General features: G+C 41.0%; 1 protein-coding gene across 1 annotated transcript in view; it reads right to left on the minus strand.

The window, feature by feature from the left end:
* Positions 1-589: 589 nt before the first annotated feature.
* The window catches only part of LOC140203758 (ras-related protein ORAB-1-like), a 29,065-nt gene continuing 7,896 nt past the window's right edge, over positions 590-21,758 (minus strand). Inside the window, exons 2-6 of the mRNA XM_072269809.1 lie at positions 15,052-15,124; positions 11,401-11,496; positions 10,436-10,531; positions 7,437-7,568; positions 590-4,388 (exon numbers count right to left, since the gene is read on the minus strand). Coding sequence (XP_072125910.1) covers positions 4,188-4,388; positions 7,437-7,568; positions 10,436-10,531; positions 11,401-11,496; positions 15,052-15,124 — 598 coding nt within the window. The 3' untranslated portion in view covers positions 590-4,187. The remainder of the gene's footprint in view (positions 4,389-7,436; positions 7,569-10,435; positions 10,532-11,400; positions 11,497-15,051; positions 15,125-21,758) is intronic.

Consider the following 21,758-nt stretch of genomic DNA (forward strand, 5'->3'; position numbering starts at 1 on the left):
GGTATATTGACTGGCCACTTTATGGCCTCATATGGAAACATCAGACATTTTTCTACAAGTTGTGGATACTGCCCAGTCCATCATGGGCAAAGCCTTCTCCACCATCGAGCCCCCCCCCCCCCCCCCCAGCACCCAGGCTATGCTTTCTTTGCGCTACTACCATCAGGAAGGTGGTATAGGAGACTCAGGATCCCCACCACCAGGTTCAGAAACACATTACCCCTCAACCATCAGGCTCCAGCAGCAGAGGGGATAACTTCACGTCCCCATCACAGCCTGTTGGGTACAGTCTTTCAATGATTCTATTATAGTGTGCCTGTAAGAAAATGTACTTTAATAATTTTACTTGGAACTTTTAACAATACCAAATCAAGTTTTTAATGCCCTAAGCTCTACTCTGCATTGTTTAAATCAGCAATATTAGACTACCTAATGTACTGCTGAAACATTAAAAAGTTTTCTTGGCATTTTAATTAAATAGCAAGGGCAGTACAATCCTGGCTTGTTCCACATACAATGGAAAGTATTCAGCATTTACAGCATAGGGAAAATGGCATCAGGTTTCTAGATTGAAAAATGAACAGACAGCAAGAGAGAAGTAGACTTTATTTCAATCTCCACAGACAGCCGCATCAACAAGAAATCCAAGAAAGGTGGTCTCCATCATCAAAATTTAAGGACAAGTCATTTTCACAGATTATGCAAAGAATAGCCACAGACAACACAGATTAACTTAAAGTGGAAAGAAATCCACAGGTACATGTCCAATGTACATCTAATTTAAGAAATTTAACTTGCAGTAGGATGCAAGGAAAATCAGATTCTGGTAAAGCCCAGTGGCAAACTATTAACCTGGTGTGCAATACCAAAACTACCAATGGAGCCCATCATTAGTCAACTATTAGAATTCTAATCAGGAAGTACAATTTGGTAACTTGGTGGTTGATACATGGCTACAACAATTCAACTATCTCACAGACATGGCTGGCACAACAGCCATGACTTTAGTTCCACCTTTAAATCTTAGCTGCAGCATTTGATATTTAATTCAGTGCACATCTCTGGGATGTTTAATTTTAAAGCGACACCTGGTCAAAGCAACTTGATGAGTCCACAAATGACATTCCTTTCCCCAAATGTTCAGCATTCACTTAGATAACAATGCTCAAGGTACTTTAGATATCAATATTGATGGGCTTCAAAGCAAGGAATTAAAACAGAAAGCTCCAGGTAAGATTACTACTTCCTTAAGAAACCTTTGCAGTTGAGAGGGGAAACAGGCACATTACAAGGGTGGGGGTGGAGGGGGTGTTGGCTTAGATGCTTGTACATGCTGGATGAAGGAGATTGGACAGTTTAATACTAGGACTTCGAGCATCAGTCAGCCAAGAACTGGATAGTTTATGGTATCATTCCCAACACTGGAGTCCATAAGAGACTGGAACACACAGAACAAATAGTGGTATTCTAGTACAGAATGGCAGGAAATTGGTATTAATCAACCAATCACATTATCTGCTCAATAAAACATTGCCTACGTATTATCTTTGTGATCTATTTAATACCAAATGCAGTGAGTATATATTATTATTTTTTTTAAAAACCAGGAGGAAAGCAAGGGTCAAAAAGCAAACAAGATACAGGAACCATTTGTTGCAGCTAACAAATTTTGCAACGTGATCAAAACAGCATTTAAATGTGGTCCATTTAGATACATACACAAATGGAGTTTAACACCACAGAACATACACCTGGCCTTGGGCTTACTGAAATGAGGGGCCGTGACAAACCACAGTTTAAAAAAAAAAAAAAAAAAAATCACAACCTGGAACTGTAGTTAAAACTTTAAAATGCTAATAAACTTATTCATAAATAGTCAATCAAGACCAGTTGCATGTGTGAAATTGTTTCGAAGTTTCAAGATAGCCATAGGTCATAATGGAGTGCAATAGTGAAATTAAACAAAGTTGTCAGGGCTATGGCCAAGCCCAGTCTTGCATGTTAATATATGCACAAGACTCAGTCTCAAAACATACGCTAATTGTCCCCTAGGAACAGTCGCAGACCAAAAAGCCCCCAGAAATCCTGGGTATAATTACATTCAATGGGTGCATTTGCAAACCAGAGAAAAATGCAAAATCCAGTGCTTTTAGAATAGTGAAGTTCAGGTACAGCTGGAAGGTATTAAATATCAAAGAAAATAGATCCCATGCAAAGTAAGACATCACACCCCAGCCAGCATACACACACCAACTCAAATTGCAGTTTGTTGCCACAATTTGAAATGTGAATTGCAGGATCAAATTCAATTGAAACATGATGAGTAATGCAAATCCAAAACAGCAATTCAAAAAGGCACATCAGGATCTGGGAAAATAAATGTTGAGCCTTTAACCTAAAATGATAAATAGCAGACTCAGAGTTACTGGCCAAACACTGCTCTGTGGTTTGTTACGCAGGCAGTTTAAAGCCCAATTTACAAACTACTGAATAAAGTGGCACTGCTGTGCATGAACTTCAACTAAAGACATTCCAGGACCATGAGGAAAGTACAGGTTTGAACAAAGATTACTGCTCAACATACCAGACATCCACATCAAGATGTGCTAATGCTTATAACTACATACTTGGTCCAGTTTTGCTTATTTAAAAACCAGAGTCAATGTCATAGGAAAGACTGCTTAACAGTCGTACCCATTGAAACCGAATACGTAGATCTGGAGGGATGTTATGCTCAAGAACACACCTGTGGTACAGGTGAACTGTTATGTTTTGCATTGAAACAATTTGTACCAGAATGTGCTGCACCACAAAGAAATCACAATATCTTGGTGGCAAACTAGCTTTGCCTCCATTTACCTCTGGACTAGAAATGTGGTGCCAGGAGTAGGGGCTCCAGCAGAAAGCAGCGATCAGAAGTCAAGCCGGTTGATTTGTTCCAGCACTGACAAAAGTCAGCCATTGTCAATGTTTTACAATAGACCCCCATGACAGACCAAATCCAATTAGAACTGTTAATGCCAATCCAGGTCACTAGCACAAATGGAAGCTGGAGAACAGGTGCAACAAGTCTGGCCAGTTGGATCAAGGCCCAATGATAAAAATGTAGGGCCTTTCAGGTTGTACAGCCCTTTTCAAAGCTTCCCCACAGCCTTTCGAATCACTCTCACTGTCATCTTCAAAGTTGATGATTCACCCCCACCCCCCCTATGTTCTCCTCCTCCTACCGCCCCCCCCCCCCAACTGCGAACATGAAAACCAATCTGGGCAAGCTACATCCAACCATTTTCCTGTTGTGTATTATGTATTTTCCCCCCAAAACTGGCTAGTTGTACTTGGTCCATTCAGCATTACATCATTCTGGTAGCTTAAACACAACTTGGACATTCAATGTGCAAGTGAATTATTTCACATTGTGGGATAGGAGTAATGTCACATCTTAAAGTGATCAAATTAGCAATGTAAGTGGGCAGGCTAAACATCAATACGTTGAATATCCATGCTGATGTGAGCAAATAGAAGTTAATTAGTAAAGAGCCAATGTTACATTTGATAATAGCCAGTCTGCCTGGCTTGGCTTAATGTGAGCAGTGATAGAAAGGTGATGCAACGCTTCCAGGAAGAGTGGATTCAACACTTAAAATAGAGACAGAAACTACTGAAAATGATTTAAAGTACTGGAAGATAGCGATTCAATATGGAAGTCACCTTGCTGCAAATGAGTCAATCCTGCACATCTGCCAACTTTTATAGTTCCCAATGCAATTATATTGACATGCAAAGGGCTTATTCCCAGGTTAAAAAAAAAAAAATGTTTATTTTACTTTCCTTCACTTCGTTCCTCAACTTTGCACTAAAAGGTGGAGTATGACTAAACCTCGAATCTGGCTATTGAGTTAGTCTTGACCCCAGTGCAACGAAAACCTTGTGGAAAGGGAGAAAGAAACAGTACTACAAAATCTTACAATCCAAGTGTTTCAAAACAGACAAGAACTTTCAAGACAAGTAAGACAAAGTTTTCCTGGAGTTTCCAATTGGTCTCATGTCCATTTGGGCGGAAAGGATCTGCCAAGAATGGGCACAAATCAATGGGCAATTACGTTAAAACCATTACTGCTCAGGAGACGAATGCTGTAGTTTGTAATATATGGTGCAACAGGAATGGATCTGTCTCTGCTTTCCTGCCCTTAGCAGCAGCCACCTCCTCCACTGCCTTGCTTCAAGGGAGTGCTCTGGATTCGGATATTGGATTTCTCATCATTGTGTGTAGGACCAGTGCCCATCCGATTCTTGATCTCAGCGGCCATCGTCACAAATGCCTGTTCAACATTGGTGGCATTTTTTGCACTGGTTTCCAAAAATGGAATTTGAAGCGAGTCAGCATACTCCTTTAAAAAGGAAAAGTAGAGACAAGTTTATCACCTTTATGTACTCCAAACAATCAAAAAGCCACACAAGTTCATAACTTGATTGGTTGGCTGCATTTCTGGCTCTGGATAAGTGCAAATTTGAATGTCCAATTACGTCAAACCAATGTAATTAACTAAATGACAAGTCAACATACAGGAGTGAGACTGAAAATCCGGCCGAATGGTGCCATAACAACCTCTTACTCAGTGTCAAGACCAAGGAGCTGATTATTGATTATTGATTTCAGGAGAAGGAAATCTGAGGTCCATGAGCCAGTCCTCAGCAGACTGGGGGGGGGGGGGGGGGGGGGGAGGTGGTGGTAGAAGAAATCAGAGGGCAAACTACTTTAAATTCCTCTCATCTTCTCAGAGGACCTGTCTGGGCCCAGCACGCAAGTGCAATTACAAAGAAAGCAAGGCAGCACCTCTACTTCCTAGGGAGTTTGCAAAGGTACAACATGACATCTAAACCTTAAACTTCTATAGATTGTGGTGGAGAGTATATTGACTGGCTGCATCACAGCCAGGTATGGAAACACCAATTGATTCTCTGCAGTTATTGGTTTATTCAGTATGCCCACAAAAAAGTCTCTGGTATATGGTGATATATGATATATACACACACTTTGAACTTTGGAATCTAGACACACTCCATTGGTTTTAACACTGTACATTTAAAATTAGTTTCACCATAGCAAGAACTGATTATGCTTGCTGTTCTTTTTCAAACATCCTTCCTGGGTCAGATGCCAGCATACTCAGACTGCCAAATCCTACAGACAATTGTTAGGCAGTTCCTTTTCTACTGCAGAAATTGTATTTTCCCCCCCATGTATAATTTTAAATTCCAGATACAGAAATATTTGACTTTTAATTAGTAGAGCAAGACCCATTTGAATACTCCAGGAACAACATAGCTCACCAGACTGCTCTTTTTGTACTATTAGTTTTTTTTTTTTTAAATATGCATTTGCAACAAAAAAAGGAGCACAACAGCATCTCTTCTACCTCAGGTGACTGAAGTAGTTTGGCATGAGCACCCAAATCCTCAAGACCTTATACAGGGACACCACTGAGAGCAACCTGACTGGCTGTGTCACCACCAGGTATGGGGACTATACCAACCTTGATCACTGGGCGCTGCAGAGAGTGATACGGACAGTGGTGTGGACGTGAATTCCCCTCCATTGAGGGCAGTTATACCAGCAGATGCAGAAAGGTGGCCTGGAAGATCACTGGGGACACCAGTATCCAACCATAAGCTATTTCAGCTGCTTCGATCTGGCAAACAGTACTTTAGCATTAAAGCCAGGACCAACAGACTACAGGACAGGCTTCTTTCTACAAGTCATTACACTTTTAAATTCACATGTCTGTACATTGGAGTCATAACAAAGATTTTTCACCCCCTCATTGTGGGGAGGATGTAAGATTTAAATAAATCCTAAATTGTAATTTATAGCATTTATTAGGCAGTGTAATGCTGCCATAAAACAGATTTCACATGTCTGTGATATTAAACCTGGTTTTGACCCCTAGATTTCACCCCACTTTAAGTGATTTACAGCCTCTGCACTTTAGAACATTTACAGGATGAATTTCAGAATTCTTGGATTTGTTTTTTATGGTTTCAGTATTAGTAATAAATGCTTTGCTAAAAACAATTATATTGACATCTAATATCTTGCTGGCAGTTTCCAATTGAACTGAAGTCAGAACATGTACAGCTAGTTAGAAAAAACCATGCTGTGATTTAATCCCTCACAGCTTTAATATCACTCAGCCCACTTGTTTCCTTTGAATCCTAGCTACACATCTCCCTGGAATAGATACCAATGGCTGTTCTCCTGAGAATTTTATATATGCCAACTGAATTGGCTTACACTTCTCATGCCATAACCATCTATTACTCAAAATCCATCTTATTGAATTCTGCAGGAACAGCCTTTTAGTGATGGAGACTTGAATGCTTACTAGTTTGTCAACACAGGACCCTCAAGTTTCTTAAAGCAGGGGTGACTGCTTCATTAAAGAACTCTTTTTGTAGTTAAGATCTGTTCCTGCATGAATAGTGTGATCCCAGTGGGATTTCAGCAAGGAAATTTTTGAAATAAGCAGTGAATTGTGTACAAACTAGTTAAACTAGAACGGCACAGAGTTCCCTGGACACTACCACTTTGCATCCCAATTTAATGAGAATCAGCTAAACATCACTACCCCATGTTGTGCAATTTGTCATCTTTGCAGTAGCAGTATAATACACAATAGAAAAAGCTGAATTACAATAAGTACATATTAGTTAAATTAAACTAGTGCAAAAATAGAAATAAAAATATAGTGAGGTAGTGCTCATGGGGTTAATGTCCATTTAGGAATCAGATGGCAGAGGGGAAGAAGCTGTTCCTGAATCACTGAGTGTGTGCTTTCAGGCTCCTGCACCTCCTTCCTGATGGTAACAATAAGACTGCATGTCCTGGGTGATGGATGCCATCTTTTTGGAGCATCTCTCCATGAAGATGCCCTGGATACTACGGAGGCTGGTGCCCATGATGGAGCTGACTGAGTTTACAACTCTCTGCAGCTCACTTTGATCCTGTGCAACAGCACCCCCCCCCCCCCCAGCCACAATACCAGACTGATGCAGCCAGTCAGAATGCTCTCCACAGTACACCAAGTTACAAAATATGAAAGGCAGGCTCAATAAGCTGCAGGACTTCTGAATCTAAGCAACAGCCTGCATCTTGTCATGCAGACTCATCACAAACTTGACAACAGAGACTGAGACCAAGATCATACTCCTGGAGCCCAATCTCACCGTCAACTCTTCCACCTTTGCCCTTAGAGCATGGGTGAAAAGTCTGCTTAATCAACATTGCATAGTATAGTCAAATATTCTCTAGGATTATACACATTTCCAAGATACCACCAAAAATGAGATCACAGTTCAATTAAAATGACTGAACTGCTTGGAAAATTTCAGTGTTTTACATCAGCTGATGAAATGACTTTCTAAAAGAATTTACATACCTTAGCTGTGGTATAATCCACCACCTTCTTACTGGTCAAGTCACATTTATTACCCACTAGTAATTTGTTCACATTTTCACTAGCATAGCGAGCTATTTCTTCCAGCCACTGTTTAACATTATTGAAGGAATCCTGCATGTGTGGAAGACAATGTTAGTGCATCATAATAGCACATTCCAAATGCCAGGTTAAATTTCCTGGATCTTTGGAGTTATCGTTTGGTAACCTCTGCACATTTGTCAATTGAGATACTAAGAATTTATATTCACATTACACTTGCAATAATTCAACATGGAATCCATAGTAAATTTACAGCTGTTTGTGCAACAGCAAAACTCCATTAACTTGGCACTGAGGGTTTGTAGTGCAGGACTAGCAGAATTTCTAAGTTACTGGATGATATTCTTACAGCAGTGTTACACAGTACACTCATCCTGGGCTCCAGCACAGTAGCACCCAGATGCCAAACCACTGAAATAGTCCCCCAGGGCCCGAGCGTGAAAGCACTCTCACCCAGGGCTCCAGATGCCAAAGCTCCAAGTATTGGAGTCTTTCTGCCATGGAAGCAACCCAAGTGTTTCCCCAGTCTTGTCTATTTAGAGATGAGCGTGCCTAGCATCTCATTCCCTTTACCCAGCCTAATCGCAATTTACAATGACCTATTAACCAGCATGGACTGTGGAAGGAAATCGGAGCACCTAGAGAAAGCCTACGCAGACCATCTACAGTTGACATCAGAATTTAATTCTGACGCCATGAGCTTAAACAGTGTCACGCTATTGTGGCGTTCTATGACATTGCCAATCTAAATAATTATTTTAGATTCCTTGATGGTAGAAAGTACTTTATACTTTGTCGCCAAACAATTGGTACTAGAATGTAAATCATCAGCGATATCTGATTCTGCACTTCACACTCGCTGGATTACAAATATTTAAAAGAGTTTAAATTAGTAAATATTAATTTAAATTATAAATCATAATTATAAAATAGAAAAATGGGAAGTAAGGTAGTGCAAAAAACCAAGAGGCAGGTCCGGATATTTGGAGGGTACAGCCCAGATCCAGGTCAGGATCCGTTCAGCAGTCTTATCACAGTTGGAAAGCAGCTGTTCCCAAATCTGGCCGTATGAGTCTTCAAGCTCCTGAACTTTCTCCTGGAGAGAAGAGGGACGAAAAGTGTGTTGGCTGGGTGGGTCGTGTCCGTGATTATCCTGGCAGCACTGCTCCGACAGCGTGTGGTGTAAAGTGAGTCCACGGACGGAAGATATATGGAAAGACTGATTTCTGACCAGGTCTTTAATCGTCTCCTTCTTCAATAGTGCAGAATATTTATGACAAAAATGCTGCATCTTTAAAAACAAGACAGGAACCCTTGCAGCATTCCAGCTAACTGGCTAAGAGAGGGATAGGAAAATGACCAGCATGACGAGGGTAAGATAGATGGATAATTTATTGATCCCAAAGGAAATCAGTGTCACACTAGCATTACAAGTGCAGATATACAAATATTAAAAGGGAAGTAAGAATGAACAAAAAAAAAAAACTTCTCAAATAATCTAACGGGGTGGAGGAGGATCACTTTCCCAGCTATAGGTTAACCCAGAGCCTAATGGCCAATGGCAAGAATAACCTCAAATAGCACTCCTTTGAGCAGCGCAGTGGTCAGTCTATTTTAAAAGCGCTCCTCTGTTCAGCCAAGGTGGCATGCTGAGGGTGAGAAACATTGTCCTGGATTGCCAGGATTTTTCGTGGAGTCCTTTGTTCTACCACAGCCTCCAATGTGTCCAGTTTGACTCCTATAACAGAAACAGCCTTTCTAATCAGTTTACCACCCGTGTTGATGCCTTTGCTCCAACACACCCCTGCATAGAAGATTATACTGGCAACAGACTGGTAGAACATGTGCCAGAGGCCTGCATACTCCAAACAACCTCAGTCTCCTCAGGAAGTAGAGGCGACTCTGGCCCTGCGTTGATGCTCCACCCAAGTCTGTCATCCACGTGCACCCCCCCCCCCCCCCCCAACGGCACTCGTAGATCCTGACCACTTCCACGTTCTCACCATCAACGGCAACAGGGAGCAGTGCAGGCTTAATCTTTCTAAAGTCCATCATCTCCTTTGTCTTAAAGCAATAAACTGCATTAACCTCTGCCATCTTATAGAACAGCAAATCTAACATTTTACAGCAGAGTTAGCATGACATTATTACAGCCTGGGGCACTGGAGTTTGGAGTTAATTTCCAAGACCAGCTGTGAGTTTGCATGTCCTCCCTGTGGAATGCGTGGATTTCCTCCAGGTGCTTTGGCTTCCTCCCACAGTCCAAAGTCATGCTGGTTGTTAGGTTAATTGGTCATTGTAAAGTGTCCCATGATTAGACTAGGGTTAAATTGGGGGTTACGAGTGGCGTAAAGGGCCTGTTCCACGCTCTATCTCCAAATAAATTTAATTTTGTACTTCTGTGGACAGCGTGTGTGTTCACGACAGAAACAAGTTAACTCAGATGGACAAGTGTTAATGGGTCAAGACATTTGGTATTCACATAGTTCTTCATGTGCATTTGTTATTCTGCCTATAGTTCATACAACTCCATATTAACTTCATTTGAGCATTTGGTATAAAGTCTCAGACCAATTTCCCACCCAGTCCAACCAGGAAGCATATCAGGCTTCTTTCTGTAAAAAAAAAGTCTAAGACCAGACAAATATAGAACAAAGTGCACAGAACATCAGATTTGTGCCAGTAACTTTGAGCTCAAGTTCTGAAAAGGCTTTGACCCAGTTATGACCTTTCTCTCCAAAGGCACCATCAGCCATTTGGAGTTTCAGCATTTTGATTACTATAATTTTTCCTACTTTAGATTCATCACGTCTTCCTGTATCATTTCAGAAAACTATCTTCATCACGAAAAACAAACTTGAATACAAAGATGTTTTCTTATTGAAAGATTAAGCTAGTATATCACAAGATCTTCATTCATATTTTGTGGCACATCTTACCTGATCTGTAACATCATACACTATAATAATACCATGTGCTCCTCTGTAGTAACTGGAAGTGATGGTTCTGAATCGCTCCTGTCCTGCTGTGTCCCACTGAAGTAAGATTGAAGACAGTACAGTGAGTATAGCATCCCAACTCAACTCCCGTTTATCACAGCAATAAACAGGACAACTTCAAACAGAGCTGAACCACCTTAAAAGCAAATAAACCTCAGGTCTGAATTCAAGTTAGGAAAACCCTCCAGTATAATACTTTGTCACTTGTTCTTCACCTTCCACACCCTTAATCCCTGCAAGGCATCTTCTCATTTCCTTCCCCCATGCACAAATTGTGGGAACTTCAACCATCTAGCACTGGACTCAATTACAAACACCAATGTGAAAGCAAGCACATACTGTCAGAACCGGGGAGAATATTTGTTCTGCATTTTAAATGTGCTGCAATTTGCACAGAAGTTTGTGAATTGCATTAATACCCACAGCTAAAGCTGCTTAGTACAAAATGGGCTGCCCTTTACCACATCAATTCTGCTCATTTTCATCCCTTTTCTCTGCACAAGTCCAAGCAGAAACTCCTGCAAAGATAAGATCTTCAATGGTCAGTGGAAAGAATACTTTCAAAGACCATCTTATTCTGCATGTACACTGGTCAAAACACAACTTCACTCCTCAGCAAGTGCTAGTTAGTATACAGGATAGTCATAGTTAACACCCATCTACGGTGGGTCTCAGCTATTATGTATCTCAATCCAAAAATCACTACACTACCAAGACAGGAGCTTATGAAATCATATCTATTTAGGCTCTCTGAAGATTTAAGGATTTGAAGTTCAAGCAAAACTTTGCCATAGTTAAATTGGTACAGTTTGTCAACCATTTTTGAATTGTAAAAGATCAAAACCAAGAGTCAATAACTTATGTCAGGTGATTTTAGAAGAATTTAGATCAAAACATGTACTTACAATTTGTAGCTTAATAGTTTTTCCCTCTAATTCTATGGTTCGGATTTTGAAGTCAACACCAATCGTACTGATGTAGCTTTCTGTGTATGTGTCATCCTGCAATGAGACAAGATGACTAATTAGTGCAAACATTCTGGCCACCAGTGCATTCTTTCTAATGAAAGATTTGATGGGGCAAGATATTGACTGTCGTGGTTTATAACATACAAGCGGACAAAAATATCATTTATGCAATAACCACTTTCCACAAATTAAAAGCCACTAACTACAGGGAAAATTCAGGAAACCCAAGTTGAATGCACCACCAATGGAGTTTGCTACCCAACTAGTGAGGCATAAAGCACATTGACAAGTACTTAAATGAATTTAATATTGAATATAATTAGACTGGCTCTGTGAAGTCATGCTGGCTATTTTTAATGCTGTGGCAGATTTAAATGGTTTTTGGATTTTTAATCTTCAGGAGGCTTTGAGAATTGAGTGCCATGGTTGTGTAGCAGTTAGCATGACACTATTACAGCTTGGGCTGCAGTTCAGATCAATTCTGATGTCATCTGTAAGGAATCTGTATGTCCTTGTGGAATGTGCTGGTTTCCTCCGGATCCTCTGGTTTCCTCCCACAGTCCAAATATGTAGTTTGTAGGTTAATTGGTTATTGTAAACTGTCCTATAATTAAGTTAGAGTTGAATCAGGGACAGCTGTGGCAGCACAGATCAGAAGGGGCTATTCAGAAATAAATTTGGCACAGCATAGAAATAACCAGCATGTGATCAATGGCAGCTATAACAATGCTTAATAACTAGCGGGATTAGTTTACTTGCTATAGTCACAATACAAGCCTTGTTTGACATTTGTGTTTAGAAGTTTCACCTTCCAAGAATGTGCATTACAAGACAATACTCAAAGCTCAGTAAACACCAGATTGAACTTTCAGTAGGTCAGAGCCATTGCAATATCCCAGGATGTTTTATATTACTGCCACTGAAGCTGGGCAAAGTCCAAGCTCAAAGCAGATGGGAATTTCTGGAAGGAGGGACTCAGGCTAAAGGGTTCATTACAACCTGTGGCCAAAGTAGTTGGCAGTCAGTTTGATGCAGATAGATCATCAAGCAGTTACAGAATCAAAGCTGTAAAATATAATGTTTTACAAACATTTCCAAATGTTCTACCATCTGATCCATTTCAAACAATCCATCTTGATGCAATCACAAAGGTGTATGCGCATAAACACACACACACATAGTTTAGGTTTAGTGTGTCAGAGGCTTGCAAATTTCTAATGACATATAGTGGAGAACATTCAGGCTGGTTGCATCACTGTGGTGCGAGGCTCCAATGCACAGGATCACCAGATGCCGCAGAGAGTCAGATTCTGACAGCTCCATCACAGGCACAATTCTCCCCCTATCAAGGGCATCAGGAGGCATTATCCATCATTAAGAACCCTCATCATCTAGGATATTGCCCTTCTGTTATTGTCAGTGGGGTAGCAGATCGTCGAGGTCCAAGCAATTTAGGAATAGCTTCTTCCTCTCCATTAGATTTCTGAATGGTCCAAGAACTATGTCAGGATGCTGTTCGTTGACTGTAGCTCACTATTCCCACAGTCCTGATCGATAAGTTACCTAACCTAGGCCTCCGTACCTCCCTCTGCAAATTGGTAATATCTCCTTGCAGATGATTAACGCTGGCGCACCGCAGGTGTGTGCTTAGTCCACTGCTCTATTCTCTATACCCATGACTGTGTGGCTAGGTATAGCTCAAATGCCATCTATAAACTTGCTGATTTGTTAGAATCTCAATGGAAATGAGGATGTACAAAAGCGAGATATACCTGCTAGTTGAGTGGTGTCGCAACAACAACAACCTTGCATCAGTAAGACGAAAGAGCTTATTGTAGACTTCAGGAAGGGCGAGACAAGGGAAGAGGAACCAATCCTCAAAGGGATCAGAAGTGGAGAGAGAGCAATTTCAAGTTCCAGGGTATTAGATCTGAGAATCTAACCTGGTCCCAACAGTGATGCAGCTATAAAGGCAAGACAACTGCTACATTTCTTTGAGTTTGCAGAGATTTGGTTTATCACCTGAAACAAAGGAAAACTTATATAGATGCACTGTGGAGAGCATTTGGGCAGGCTGCATGACTATTTGGTATATGGTTTGGGGTGGGGGGAGGGGGGTGGCAGGATTGAGAGAGAAGGCTACTGCATAGGACTGAAAGCTACAGAAAGTTGTAAAATCAGGCAGCTCCATCTTGGGTACCAGCCTCTGTGGTATCCTAGATATCTTCAAGGAGAGGTACCTCAGAAAGGCAGCATCTATCATAAGGCCCCCCCCCCCCCGGGTCACCAAGGACACACCCTCTTCTCATTGTTACCATCAAGGTGATACAGAAGCCCGAAGACACACACACACACACACACTCAGCAATTCAGGAACAGCTTCTTCCCCCTGCCATCCAATTCCTAAATGGGCATTAAACCCATGAACTCTACCTCAGTTTTTTTTTTGCACTTTTTAAATCTAAAATTTAATATACATATACTTACTATAATTGATTTACTTATTTTTTCCTTCTATATTCTCATGTATGGCATTGTACTGCTGCTAAGTTAACAAATTTCACAGCACATGCCGGTGATAATAAAGCTGATTCTGAACACTAACTATTTTTAACATTTAGTTTGTAAAACAGAAATTACGTCCGCACTCTACTGCAAAAACAAAAAGGTACAATCAACCTGAGTATGATTTTAAGTGGGGAGAAGATGGCGGCACGACGACAGTGTGCGCGGCCACTTCGGTGATGAATATCTGTTATCTGTCAAGTAGGAACCGTGCACAATTCTGATTTGATGGAGATGGACATGAGAGCACAGCGGAACATCTGGAAAACTTCTGAAATGCCCGCTTCGCTGCCGCTGCTACTGTGTGGTAACTGGAATCTCCGGAACTGAAGGCCCCGAAATCCTCAGCTTTGTGTGTTTCAGCGGCCAGGGCGAGGTCGAAGGCGTTCGGGAGGCTGTATCGGAGAGGCTGGTCGGAGGCTCGGAGTTTTCGGACGGATGGACTCAATGTTGGCTGTGGTCAGCTGCTTCCAAGGTATCGGCAAGTTGACGGTGTCTAGAGGTTTATGGCAGGGAGTTTCTCCCTTTTGCCGCCTGCTATCGGGGACTCTTGCCATAGCTTTTAACTTCATTCTTAAATTTGGCAAGACTAATTCTCTTACTACTATTACCATATTCCTTACAGAACTGCATTCTGCTAGAATTAGTGCCAGCCTCTTCTGCTGCCAACTCACTCACCACAGCCTGTGGTTCATACAATGGTTCTTGCAAGTGATAAAAAGCATAGGACAATGACACTGGGCAGAAAATTCAGTAGACAGCAGAATTCAAGCAGAATTTTTGCAATTCCTTGGCTTTTTAATATCAAACCTGGGCGCATTTAAGGCAGAGGTTGACAGGTTCTTGATTAGTTAAGATGTGAAAGGTTATGGGGAGAAGGCAGCAGAATGTGGTTGAAAGGGAAATTGATCAGCCATTGCCTAATTCTGCTCTCATGTCTTACAGTCTAAAGCATACAACACAATTAAACCAGCCATTGTTTACAATTAAGGCAAGGCTCAGTGCTAAAATAAGTGGACTTACAGCAAACCGGAGCAGCAGACAAGATTTCCCAACTCCAGAGTCACCAATCAGAAGCAGTTTGAACAAGTAGTCACTGTGAATCAAAGTAGTAATTAGTACCAGAAGTACAGAGTGATAAAAATATCCAATATACAACGCCCCAGGACATCAGATAATACCCATGAGCAAGTTAGAACACATTTCAAGAGGCAATACTTTTACTAGGAGTTAACATGTACCTTAATTGCAGTGATCATGTCCTTTTACAAAAGTTTAATGTGCTGGAAGACAGCAAGATAAGTACTTCCTCCACTCAATGCAGATTTAAACCCGGTACCTGGTTTACAAGCACCATTTTCCGTAATGGGATTAGTTTAGCTACATTATAAGTGTATACCCACATACAGTACCACCCAGATCCTCTCCTAGACTCAGACCAAAAACTTGCTCACCGATTAGAATGGCTGAGTGAGTCCAAGCATCTCGGAAGGGAAATACAAAAAACATAGGAGACATTTCTGACAAAAAGTAATTTAACCCAACACAATGGCAGTTTTGCAGAAAGTCTTATTGCAAACATTACCAAATGGAATTGTGAAATGTTACCAAGTTTTGATATGATCAGTCCAACCCCAGACAATTTAGAATCTAAAATCAAGCTTGCCAGTTTTAGCTTATACAGACCAAGTACCCAGAAGATAGTACACTTTACAGCACTCTAGACACATTGTCCTGAAGTAGAATATCTACACAACTTTCTGTAAAACAAGCTGACGATAGAAGTGCCTGTTTTTGCAAAATGGCAAGTGGAAAACATATACGTCTTTCTATTGGCAGGACAAAGTGAACCAAAGGCTGTCCATACCAAAGTACAACTCTGTTCAAGATGAGTCAATGGAGCCAAAGTTCCTAGTGATATCAGAAACGTAGTTGACATGGCCACAGTATTTCAAGGTGCTGCCATACAATTCACCTTACTCAACTGCTGGGCATGTTTGAAGTGGCAAGATGCTAAAAACTGCCTTGCAAATGCAATTGTAATAGTTTAGTGATTAGAAAGACAGAGACAGGAACAGATTTCCAGCAAACACTGCAATAGTTATTTTACACCAATTTGCCCATTCTCCCTCCAGCTGACAAGACATTTCTATATTTAAACCACTGCTTTCACTAGTCATCAACCTCAAATTGACTTGTTCTGAGAAATTCTACACTTCACTATTACTTCAGATCTTATCATACCGCAGGATAATCCAAAACACTTGCAGCCAAATGCAGGATAACGCAGCAAGAATGGTCATGTCTCAACCAACAAACTGTCGACCTCCTACCTATTCTAACTACAATGACTAAAGATAACAAATGTCATAAATGTTCACTAACCGATCCCAGCATCTCATCCACTGAAATAGGATAGAACTTTGTCATTGCCCAAGACAACGAGATTGCAGAGCTACTCCAGGCCGTGCAATCAGATATTTACAATGCAAGTGGTACAGCTTAATTTAAAAAAATCATCTCCATATTTACAAGCAACAAGTGACTATGATGGCCCATAACACAAAGGATATTGGCAAGCTGAGGTGTAGCATTATTCATCTGAACAGCCCTTAAGAAGCTGTTTTCAGTCTTACTGTCTTGGCCAAGATGTTTCCAAGTCCCCTAGCAGATGGCAGGAGATTGAACTGAGTGTCCAGGGTGGGATGGGTGTATAACAATGTTAAAAGCACACCATAGGCATTTGGAGTTGTCTCCAAGTTCAGTATTGAGTCCCAATGATGTGGTCATAAACAGCAATTAAGGTCTAGATTGGTATTAAAAGTTTGATCATCACTACTCTAATCAGGGTGTAGATTAGAAAGAGCAGTTGCTTTACTGATTGACATTTCAAAGATAGTCTTTTAGAAGCTCCATCTTGCACAATGTTTCAGAACTCCACAAATCAGAAGTCCATCTAGTGTCTTGCCAAAGGATTGCCACAGCTACACAGTGAAACCTACTTCCAACACTGGCAAGCACCTTTCCGGTCAACTGTTCAATCCTATCAAAATCTAATCAATTGTGCTTTAAAGAGGGAATGCGCTTTAAGGGGGAATATGAAGTTTAGAGTCATCTCCCATTCTTTCACAATGCCTTTAGTCAGGTGTACGGTAAGGATACTTTTAGTCATCAAGTCAGTATTGATGATTGCCCATCATGTCCGACAATGACAGGAAACCTATGCAGGTGTTTTTGAAATGGAAAACCATTGCGCTGGGGCAGTTCACCCTCTCAGCCTCAGAAGTCCAGGTCCAGTTGTATGAACAAGCATCACAGACCCGGATCTTCCTTGGCTGCAGTGGGTAACATCAAGCGAAAAGCAACACAACACCATAGGCTTCACAGAATCTACAACTCTCAATATTGTTTGCTCATTATTTTTAATTTTCACTTTTGTAGATTAATTATTTGTCCATCTTGTGTGTCATTTTTCTTTGATTTAAATGTGTTTCATTGTATCTACTGAAAATACCAGTTAAGTTAAGAAAGGGTAGCATACGGTGACATACATGCACTTTGGTAACATTTATTTGAACTTTAGACCTTGCACAAAACACTGCAATCTCATCTGGTGCCTTGACTTGTTGGCAATAATTCACCGAGTAAAGCACTGTTCAAACAATTCGTACATCGTTTAGACAAGGGTCTAAACCATACAACAAAACAGTTCGCTTTTTACACTAAATGAAACTGCTATTTGACAATTTAATACACTACAGATTAGGAAATTACTTTAGCGTTAGTGTAAAGATGCCCATCTCCTTCTCCATCCTATTCAGACAACCCATGGACTACCATTCCAAATGGATGCCAAGCACACATCAAGCTGGCTTTGCAGAAAGCTCATCTTAAAACATATCCAAAATAGCAGAATATTCCTATACACAACCTCCAGATCCATCGCCTGTTCACTGGCTTTTACCAAACCAATAGCTTTATTGCCATTAATCGTTCCTGCAAGCTCATTTGACAACTCCAATCCCAGCTTTTGAGAAGGTCCTGGGACTACTAGTTTCTCTATATTGCTTGTTTCATGCATTCCTAGCATGGTAAAAATAGTTATTTTATTTACAGCAAAGATTCCTGCACATAATGACCTATTTAGGTGTCATATTAACGAAAGCCCATCAGGCAAAAGTACATTGGCATTATTAAATCAAGAGATAGCCTTACTGCAGCTTTTCACACTGCCCTTCTTGTTGCCATTTGAAAAGATGCCCAGGATAACTTGTGAACTTTGAGAAACAGCTTGGAACTCAATTATGTTCTTTGATTTAAACACTAGGACTTGTACATAGTAACATGTAACATGTATAATCAGCTCACTTCAAATTACAGCAAATCAAATTATTAATCACTGAAGCACATCAGCAACTCAAAGTGTGATAGAGGTCAGTAAGGATGCCAATCCATACAATGGGCCATTATTAATTCCTGAAGGTCAGAATAACCAATTGCCAGTAACACAGCAGGATTTCAAATCTTTTCTGTTCACTAAATGCAGATTCCCTACTGCACTATTTGCCCCTCCACAGGAAGTAATTCAGTACGTATATTCAATCACAACTCTTTGGGCAATTGATCCTCCATTAAGACAAGCCCAAATATAGCAAAGATTGCAGCTGATTAGAAGGCCTACAAAGACATAGCGGGGAAATAAAATCATGGTTAAGCACCCAAAAGGGATAGCTGTAGGCAAGGGAAAGTAATCACCATACTATACAGAACAAGAGACTGACAGAGGTTTGAAGCCCCTCAATCCTTGACCTTCAACCCAGAGGTTCAGCCAAGATGCACGATCAAGAGTTATATACTGGCTTCAGCTACTTTTACATAACGAACAGGGGTTCCCAACCTGGGGTCCATCATTTAATGGTATTGGTCCATGCCATTAAAAACAAAGTTGAGAACCCCTGATTCACAATGAGTGCTTAAATGGAACACTCAGCTAGTAATTCAGTTCATCTTGGTTTCCAATTTGCCATGTTCCAGAAAGCTCAAGGCACAGAGGATCAATTTGAGACCTGACTTTGGACAAACTTCACAGATGGACATGAATAGCTGCTGGTGGAATGGGTTGTATCTTCATGCTTCAACTCGATGGTAATCGAGCTCAATCATAGAGCTCTGCAGGGAGTGGTGCGGACAGCCCAGCGCATCTGTATGTGAACTTTCCATTATTCAGGACATTTACAAAGAGAGGTGTTTTTAAAAAGACCCTGAAGGATCATTGGGGACCTGAATCACCCCAACCACAAACTGTTCCAGCTGCTACCATCTGGGAAGCGGTACTGCAGCATAAAAGCCAGGACCAACAGGCTAAGAGACAGCTTCTTCCACCACGCCACACTGCTTAATTCATGCTGACTCAACTGTATTTCTATGTTATATTGACTATCCTGTTGTACATACTATCATAAACTACTATAAATTGCACATTTAGACAGAAACATAATGCAAAATAATTTTACTGATGTATGTGAAGGATGCAAGAAATAAAGTCAATTCAATTAGAAAAGAGAATTTGATGTCTAGTTCCTACTCATCCACCTCCAGCTAAACAGACTCCCACAGGTCTTTCCAACATATCCCATCCCAGTGCTGGGTTATTTAACTCCTCCCAACAGTTATCAATTGTTAGCTGTGAACAATTTTAACTCCATTTACCATCACCCCCAAACACAGGTACATACAATATGTCCCAAGCATTCTAGAATTGACAAAATAGTTAATATACTTTTTTTTTTTAAAGCAACACACAAAGTTGCTGGTGAACGCAGCAGGCCAGGCAGCATCTCTAGGAAGAGGTAGTCGACGTTTCAGGCCGAGATCCTTTGTCAGGACTAACGGACTGTACCTCTTCCTAGAGATGCTGCCTGGCCTGCTGCGTTCACCAGCAACTTTGATGTGTGTTGCTTGAATTTCCAGCATCTGCAGAATTCCTGTTGTTTGCGTAATATACTTTTTTTTGTAGTTTCCTATTCCATGCAATTGTAACTACTGAACTCTAGTCCATTCACTGGGAGTTCCCGTGCCTAATATTACAACTGTGCCACCACTTTGGATCACCTTGGCTTTCAAATTCAAAGATATTTAGATCTGAAACTACAAAATTAAAAAAATGACATCCTCCACCTGACCTTGCATGCCATCTCTGACCTCCATCTATGAAGTGTCCACAGTATTGCACAATTACAAAATGCACAGTCATTCACAAGTCAATTGCCACATGGAGGTTATGAGATTGGTGGCAACATTACCATAGCGTCTGCAATCAATGCAGTACAATGAGTAGCATCAGTATTTGTATGCCTTGTGGGTGGCAGGGGGCTTGAAGAGTTCTAACAGTAAAAATTTGATAGCTACTACCAAGCCTCAAGCTCTGGGATTTGTCCCAAGCCTCTCCACCTTCCAGGAAGATTTGATTTCTTTTTAAACCCAATTTTCAGCTGAAATATTATCCAAATGATTTGAACTTACGGTACAGAGCGTTCAAGTGTTGTGCATTTCAGTTGGATATTTACTGTTTAATATCCGGGCTGTGATAATCATGAGATGAGATAATCACTGAAGCATAATTTGCAGCTCCTGCAAAGATAGTCAAGCTCACATGGAACTTTATTCCATACACTTCAAAGGCTTTGCTTTCAAAGTCACTTAAAAGTAGATTACCTCTTGCATCAAGATTCTAATAATACAAGAAAGCAGGAGCTCTGCCTCCTACAGAGAAAAAGTAAGCCCTACACATCTGCTTCAGGGATCTCTACTAGCACAGGAGGTCAAAACTCTGAAAACCAATCAAGTTAGAATGTGTTTCTCCAGGTGAGCAGCTTTAGTTTCACTAGTCTGGAAGTCCAGATTGCTGACAGGACAACTCCCTGTTGAACCAAAAAATTTAATATACAGGAAGATTAAAGCTTCTGCAGAACCCCACTAACAGAGCAAATAACTGGTATGTGGGGGCTTGTGTCGTGTTACACATTACTTCAGCTATAACTTTTTCCTCATTAAACAGCTTCAGCTTGAATGCAGTGTTTAACCTACTGCTGTACTCTCTACACTGGTCAAACACCATCTAAAGTTCATATAACCAACACCGTTGCTAAGAGATTTTACCAACAACGAAGTGGAGTACAGGAGTGAGATCAGCTGGCTGAGTGACAATGCAAACAGCAGTGTGTCAGCAAGACGAAGGAATTAATTGCAACCTTCAGGAAGGGGAAGTTGGGAGGGCACACAATCTTCATTCAGAAGCCAGCAGTGGAAAGAGTGAGCAAGCTTCAAGTTCCTGGGTGTCAACATCGGAGGTTGCATTCTGTGCCCAATATACTGATGCAATCAAGGCATGCCAATAGATCACTGTTAGGAGTTTGAGGATTTCCAACGTAAATGACTGACATTTCTATAGATATACAGTGACGAGCATGCTAACTGGTTGTGTCATAGCGTGGTATGAAGGCTCCAATGCACAAGATCGCAAGAGGCTGCTAGGTTGCAGACCCAGCTAGCAACACAGGTACAGTCCTTCCCACCAGGGGAAATCTTCCAGAAGTGGTGTCTTAAGGCAGTAACACTCACTATCCAGGACATCAGTTTGACTAGCTGATACAGAAACTTCCTGTTTGCTGCATTGCACTCTCTATAGATTGCAATGATGCAGCATGTCCGGACACTCTCTACTGCACATC

This window comes from Mobula birostris, chromosome 10 (assembly GCF_030028105.1).
Source record: "Mobula birostris isolate sMobBir1 chromosome 10, sMobBir1.hap1, whole genome shotgun sequence".
Taxonomy (NCBI): domain Eukaryota; kingdom Metazoa; phylum Chordata; class Chondrichthyes; order Myliobatiformes; family Myliobatidae; genus Mobula; species Mobula birostris.